Source organism: Colobus angolensis, unplaced genomic scaffold, assembly GCF_000951035.1.
Source record: "Colobus angolensis palliatus isolate OR3802 unplaced genomic scaffold, Cang.pa_1.0 Scaffold188, whole genome shotgun sequence".
NCBI lineage: Eukaryota > Metazoa > Chordata > Mammalia > Primates > Cercopithecidae > Colobus > Colobus angolensis.
In genome coordinates this window covers 4,587,974-4,595,352 of record NW_012115021.1, presented here as the reverse complement: position 1 = coordinate 4,595,352, position 7,379 = coordinate 4,587,974, and the positions used below count along the sequence as shown (strand labels likewise).

Below are 7,379 nucleotides of genomic sequence, written 5' to 3'. Positions count from 1 at the left end.
CAGGATGGTCTCGATCTCCTGACCTCGTGATCCGCCTGTCTCAGCCTCCCAAAGTGCTGGGATTACAGGCTTGAGCCACCACGCCCGGCCTATATCTAAGCTTTATGAAATGTGAACTGTGAGCAAATATCATAATTATACATTGGAGGGAAAACATAATCTCAGGGGGGAAAAAAGTTCAAGCTTACACTTAGGACTCTGAACCATGAAGCAACTGTCGAGATGGACCTTTATTGGACCTTGCCCTTAATTATGGAGTTCATGCAGTCTTAAGCCCGGGTGTCAAAAACCATTAATAATTACCCTTAAATGGCCAACAAAAGGATATTTTCATAATCAGGGTGGTGTGCCTGTAAAGACTATAAAAGTCTCACAATTCTGCTCAGCTCTTCAAACTCCTCTTTGATTCTTCTAGCTGTTTCACTATTGGGCGACCAGGTTAGTGTGATTTTGGTACTACCTAGAGCTCCTTCTGTTTGCATTAATACTCTGCTTCCTTTCAGAATTGTGTGACAGATAATGGTCTGGGGAGAAGGTGAGTTTATGCCATCTGAAGATATTCCCTGTAATTTAGATGCTAGAAGCTATGGTCAAGTATTCTTGGAGACCACAGCATGCAGAGTGCAGATCAGGTACATAAAAAGTGAAGAATGCCATTAATTGCTAATAAAAATGTTTGGCTCCAGGGACCATCCCCCCCAATCTCCTAACAGATGTACTCTAAGAACAGACATTTAACATACTATCTAAGATAGTTTTTTGTTGTTGTGTTTTTGTTTTTGTTTTTGTTTTGCGACGGAGGCTCGCTCTGTCGCCCAGGCTGGAGGGCAGTGGCATCGCACTCACTGCAACCTCTGCCTCCCCGGTTCAAGCGATTCTCCTGCCTCAGTCTTCCAAGTGGTTGGGACTACAGGCACGTGCCACCACACCTGGCTAATTTTGGTATAGAGACAGGGTCCCACCATGTTGGCCAGGCTTCCACGGTCTCGAACTCCTGACCTCAAGCGATCCACCCTCCTCGGCCTCCCAAAGTGCTGGGATTACAGGCATGAGCTACCGTGCCTGGCCTAAGATGCTTATTTTTAAAACATGTTGGCAGTTACTGGTGTTGTTCCCACCCCGACGTTCTCTTTTCCTTATTCTTCCCCATTTATGCCAAGGAAATGGCCCAATGGCACTAAAATCCTGCTGACAACCCTCAGCACAAAACTCTGCTTCAGCTTTTTGGTAAGTTTATTTTCTTCCCAATTTACAGGACACCATAATGAGTACTAAAAAGTCTCCCGAGGAATTGAAGAGGATTTTTGAAAAATATGCAGCCAAAGAAGGTGATCCAGACCAGCTGTCAAAGGATGAACTGAAGCTATTAATTCAGGCTGAATTCCCCAGTTTACTCAAAGTAAGTGGCCATCCGCAGAGCCCGCTTAATGGGACTGATGGTGGGAGGGGAGGGAGGGAGGGGAGAGGACTCTGGTAAAGCTTTATAGGGACCATCGCTTGAGGGAGGACACCTGCAGGTGGGCTTTCTTCCCCTTAAGTCAGGCCACATTTCAGAAGGCAAGCTCTCAGAAAACAAGGGCCAAGCCTTCTATCCCTCCCGCAGCCTCAGCACAGGACTCTGCAGGACTAGCCATGGTAAATGGAAGCAATGCCAAATTATGCCTGGAAGACCCACAAGTCACCAAGCAAACCCACTAAGGCCTTCAGCAAGGATTCAGTAATTCTGCGCCAGGCTTTAGGAAAACAAAGAGGACTGCAAAATAGTGTTAGCTGGCCTTGGATGGGCTTCATTTTTATATGTAAAATCCCTCAACAAGACCAACATTTACTTAGCAGCCTGTTAGGAAAACCCACTGACAAATTGCCTTGTCAGCACTCATTTATATTTCAAAAGCATTTAAATTTGTGTTCATCACTTAAATTTGTGTTAATGAGGCAACCATGCATTTCTAAACAACTTTCAAGAAAGGACTAAATTTCCTGGGCCATAAAGTTTCACATCAAAATCACCCCAGAGTTGTCAAAATCAAAATGTATTCAAGGCAACAGAGTGGAGAGAAGAGCTGATCCTCCTCTCTCCAATATACAGTACTTTCCTTTTGCTAAAGAAAAAACTGACTGAGGACATTTGCTAAAGATGGTAAGGCAACTTACTCCAGGAGGGCCATGGCGATCCATACGGAAACAGGTTCTTGCCATGGGGAGAGAGATTGGGCTCAACTCCTAAATGGACAAGTGGGGGTTTATGATCATGGAACAGGATGGGGGGCCAATGGATGGAAAATTACCAGAGAAATATCCAGGATAAGGAGTTTCCGGTTAAATTGTCTTGATAGGATTCTAGCTGAAGGCAGGCCAGGTGATCAGATATTAAGGGTGGTCAGATACAAGGACAGAGAGGGAAGCCCAAGGTCGGGCCTAGTCAAGCAGAGGACTCAAAGGAGAGAGTCATTGTCATTTTGCAATTAAAAACCATCTTCACAACAGAAATGACATGCAATTGTTTCTTATGACTCAGTCACTATTTAGCTCTAACTTCAGGAGAGAACATTTCTTCAAATATTTTAACCAGTTCTCCAGGGATTAACCAGAAATGTCCCTTCTGCCAATATAACAATTGGAAAGACTTCTGTTTTTAATACTAAAAAGAAAAAAAGTTGAATTCAATGACCCTATAATCTGATATTTTCTCATTTTCTTATAGTTGAAATATAGAAGAACTTGTAAAAACAGTTAAAATCACTAGCAGAGGCCGGGCGCGGTGGCTCAAGCCTGTAATCCCAGCACTTTGGGAGGCCGAGACGGGCGGATCACGAGGTCAGGAGATCGAAACCATCCTGGCTAACACGGTGAAACCCCGTCTCTACTAAAAATACAAAAAAATTAGCCGGGCGAGGTGGCGGGCGTCTGTAGTCCCAGCTACTCGGGAGGCTGAGGCAGGAGAATGGCATGAACCCGGGAGGTGGAGCTTGCAGTGAGCTGAGATCCGGCCACTGCACTCCAGCCTGGGGGCAGAGCGAGACTCTGTCTCAAAAAAAAAAAAAAAAATCACTAGCAGAAAAATGGACTTTTTAATTGAAAAGCAAAACAAGTTAGTGAGACATTTTAAATTTTCAAAAACCCTTTATTTTTTTCTAAAAGGAAGAAAAATAATCATCTAACAGGAAAGCCTAGGCCATGTACTCAAACAAGTTAACTCAAAAGGTAACATGAGTAACTTTTTCTATACTTTATGTCCTTCCTACAAAAAGTACATAAGACATAATCTGGAACAAGGTAGGAAGACAAATGGTAAGTTCTGAAAGTGTACTTACATGTACCTGATTATATTTCCATAAGGTTTCCATTACTAAAGTTTTCCACCATACTCTGTTTACATATATCATCACCATGTATGGTTTAGAATCTAGTAAAGGCTTCAGGAAAACAGTGTTTCATATTCATAAATCAAAGGCTGAATAAGTAACTTACAGTTTGGTCTTGTAATCAAAGCAAAGTGCTGAGTGTTTTTGTAGGAATCTTAGGGGTTAAAACAGATCTTCCATAGAGGTGTGTTGCACAAAATTGTGAATCTACTTAGCACTACTGAGCTGTATGCTTAAAAATGATTAAGAGCATTAATTCGATGTTATGTGTTTTTTACAATTTATATATACATATATGCAATATAGTCTAATTTGAAACTGACAAACTGAACTGTTATTTCAATCAGTTTTCTAAGTAGTATTTTGTACAGATAGACTCTTACCTGAAAATCCAAGTAGTAATAGCTTTAAGGTTAGAGTTTTATGGTAGAGACAAAAATTAAGTCTGCTTAAGACACTGCAGGAAGTTCAGTAGTCAAAAAGCCTGCACATGATCTCACATGACATCTCAAACAGTGGTTCTCCAAGTGTGGTCCCAGAGCAGCAGCATTGGCACCACCTGGGAAGCTGTTGAAACTATAGCTTCTCCAGCCTGGACAACACAGCAAGACCTTGTCTCTATTAAAAATTTTCAAAAATTAGCCAGGTATGGTGGTACATGCCTTTAGTCCCAACTACTTGGGAGGCTGAGGCAGAGGGATTATTTGAGCCTAGGAGGTGGAAGCTGCAGTGAGCTGTGATCATGCCACTGCACTCCAGCCTGGGTGACAGAGCAAGACCTTGTGTACAGATTCTCAGGCCCCACCCCAGGCCTAGTGAGTCAGAAACTCTGGAGGTGGGGCTGGCAATCTGTATTTACTAAAGCCAGCAAGCCTATCGTGTGATTCTGATGCATGCTAAAGCATGGGAACCATTGAGCCAAAGTCATTTTGCATAACTCAGCGTTTGGGAAAAACTGGGCAGTGGTTAGTTAAGGGGTTGAGCTCTGGAGTCAATGTGTGGACCCCAACCCCTCTGCTAACCAGCTGTGGACACTCAAGCAAGTGACCGTCTATCTCTGAGCCTGTTTCCCCACCTGTAAAGTGGAGCTCCCTCATAGCGTGGTCAAAAGGATCACAGAAGGAGCCCTCCCAGCCTGCTGCCTCATGTAATATGTCAGCCCTAGCCCTGGAGCAGGAGACAAACCCAGCTCCCAGGAAAACCTTGCGGCAGGGTTCCTCAACTATTTGTGCACCATGGGCAATCCAGTGAAGCCCAAAGATCCCTTCTCAGAAGAATGTTTTTAGAGGCATAAAGAAAAAGACCCAAGATTACATAAGAAAACAACTGTATTAAAATACACATTGTATTAAAATAATAAATGTGTGATATGGGGGGGAAAAAGGTAGCCAGTTCTATGACACAGAGCAACATGACAGCTAAAGCTGGTCTCCCTCTGGTAGCCATTAGATGCATCTCACTGGAAACCTGGGCTGCCTTCTTCCCACACAGACCCAAGGCCTCTAATTTCTGAGAATGTGTAGCAGTAACTGATTCATGTTTTCTCCCCCCACCCCATTCTTTTTTTATCTAAAACAGGGTCCAAACACCCTTGATGATCTCTTTCAAGAACTGGACAAGAATGGAGATGGAGAAGTTAGTTTTGAAGAATTCCAAGTATTAGTAAAAAAGATATCCCAGTGAAGGAGAAAACAAAATAGAACCCTGGGCACTGAAGGAAGAGCGCCTGTGCTGTGCTTTTATCCTCTGTGGAATCCCCCAAAGTCTCTGGTTTAATTCTTTGCAATTACAATGATCTGGCTGTGAGGTTCAGTTATTATTAATAAAGAAATTATTAGACATACTTTACTTTGTTAAGTACTGACCCTCACAACATAATAGACTTGAAAGTAACCTTAGTCTGATTCAACTAATTCTATAGATTTAAAAGAGAGAGAGAGAGGGAGGCTGAGGCAGGAAGAACACTTGAACCCCGGAGGTCAAGGTTGCAGTGAGCCATGATCACACCACTGCACTCCAGCCTGGACCACAGAGGGAGACCCCGTCTTAAACAAAAAAAAAGAAAGAAAGAAAGAAAGAAATGTGAGGGCCAAGAGAGCTCTGTGATCCTGCCCAAAACTACAAAGATGGTGTGGGAGACCTGAAAAGAATTCAGAAATGCCAAACCAACTCCCTTGCTCCACTTTTCTGCCAGAATCACCCTGTTGCTTGCTCTCCTTCCTTAACTCCTCAGTGCTCGGGTCATCTCCAATTTCCACTCTGATCTCACACTATCCACCAGTGAGTGAGAAAAACACTTCACAAACAGACACTTGACATCATGCTATCTCCCAGACCTCGCTGTGCTTTCTTAATGAATGACCCTACAGAAGGAACACAGGACCTAGAGGCGGCCCCACTCATCACTGACCGGGTGGCTTCGCGTCTACCAGCCTAACGCTGTGGTTCTGGCATGTGACATGTAATATAAAAGATCACAGGAAGACCTTGGGCCCTCTCAACTCTTGGCATCCTGTATCCTGACAAAACAGCCAGCCCTCAAGTTCAAGTTCCACTTTTTGCGTCCAGCTGGGGGATGCAGGGGGTGAAGTGATGACAGTGGGGAATATGGAGGCAAGAAGTGCAGAGGAGGGAAGGGAACTTTCTGCTACCCCTTACCAGATAAGAGTTCAAATGTTAACTTCAAGTTTGTCCAAGTTACCAATGGCTCAAGCTGACCCCAATAGCCTGGTCACAGCAGTGCCCCAGAAGCTAGATTTTTATTTCTTCTTTATCCTCGCAACTCTCCTCCGCAAAACACCCATGAAATATCAAAGTATCAGTATTGGGTCCCGTTGCCTTTGAACAGTCTCTCTCAACCTTTCTTATTTTCTTTTTTTTCTTTTTTTTTTTTTTTTTTTTTTTTTTTTTTTGAGACAGAGTCTTGCTCTGTCGCCCAGGCTGGAGTGCAGTGGCATGATCTTGGCTCACTGCAACCTCCGCTTCCTGGGCTCAAGCAATTCTCCTGCCTCTCAGCCTCCCAAGTAACTGGGATTGCAGGCGTGTGCCCCCACACCCAGCTAATTTTTGTACTTTTAGCAGAGACAGGGTTTCACTATGTTAGCCAGGCTGGTCTCAAACTCCTGACCTCAGGTGAACTGCCAGCCTCAGCCTCCCAAAGTGCTAGGATTACAGGTCACACCCAGCCTCTCTCAACCTTTCTTAAGCCATTATCACCCTCCTAAGGAGCCTTGTTAAACACTTGTTTCTAATCACCACCCTCCAGGAAATTTTAACTCCAGAGATGTCTTGTGCATCTGTTTATGTGCTGTGTGCATATCTGTGCTTTAGACATGAAGATTTTTTTAACCCCACTGCTGCCCTCCCCACCAAAACCCAACTGTAACCCCTTGGGATTGACATGATATGCTTTTGAACAATGTTCTTCAAGCCGTTGATTATTTTTACCTCACACTCTAGAGCCCAGACTGCCACACTATACTTTCTGTAGTCAACATCAGAAAGATATGAGATCATTTCCGATTTCAAAGTGTAGAAAATGATGCTACTGAAGGCGTTTCAAACTACATAAGCCCTCTAAAGATTCTGCTATACGGCCCTACCCTCAAGCTGAAAATCACTGCCTGCAAAGTACTGCCTTTGACTTATTTTCAGTTTTAGGGATTTTTTTGTGTTTTTTTCTTTTTTGTTGTTGTTGTTTTCATTTTTGTTTGTTTGTTTGTTTTTGTTTTTTTGACAGGGTCTCGCTCAGTAGCCCAGGCTGGAGTGCATTGGCACTTTCAGGGCTCACCGCAGTCTTGACCTCCTGGGCTCAAGGGATCCTCCCACCTCAGTCTCCCAAGTAGCTGGGACTACAGGCATGTGCTACTATGCCTGGCTAATTTTTATTTTTTTACTTTTTGTAGAGACAGGGGTCTCCCTGTGTTGCCCAGGCTGGTCTCATACTCGTGGGCTCAAGCAATCCACCCACCTTCATCTCCCAAAGTGCTGGGATTACAGGCACGAGCTACCATG

General features: G+C 43.9%; 2 protein-coding genes across 2 annotated transcripts in view; one reads left to right on the top strand and one right to left on the bottom strand.

The window, feature by feature from the left end:
* The window catches only part of CTPS2 (CTP synthase 2), a 149,173-nt gene that overhangs the window by 65,444 nt on the left and 76,350 nt on the right, over positions 1 to 7,379 (bottom strand). The gene's annotated exons all lie outside the window — the stretch shown is intronic.
* On the top strand, positions 1,262 to 5,097 carry S100G (S100 calcium binding protein G). Its single transcript, XM_011940249.1, has 2 exons — positions 1,262 to 1,399; positions 4,944 to 5,097. Exons 1-2 carry the CDS (start codon positions 1,265 to 1,267, stop codon positions 5,046 to 5,048), a joined length of 240 nt encoding a protein of 79 aa, XP_011795639.1. The 5' UTR covers positions 1,262 to 1,264; the 3' UTR covers positions 5,049 to 5,097.

What these genes read in the sequence shown, in the direction of transcription:
- S100G (XM_011940249.1), top strand. Translation starts at nt 1,265, where the DNA reads ATGAGTACTAAAAAGTCTCCCGAGGAATTGAAGAGGATTTTTGAAAAA. An exon ending in AATTCCCCAGTTTACTCAAA is followed by an intron (nt 1,400 to 4,943) that starts GTAAGTGGCCAT and finishes TATCTAAAACAG; the next exon opens with GGTCCAAACACCCTTGATGA.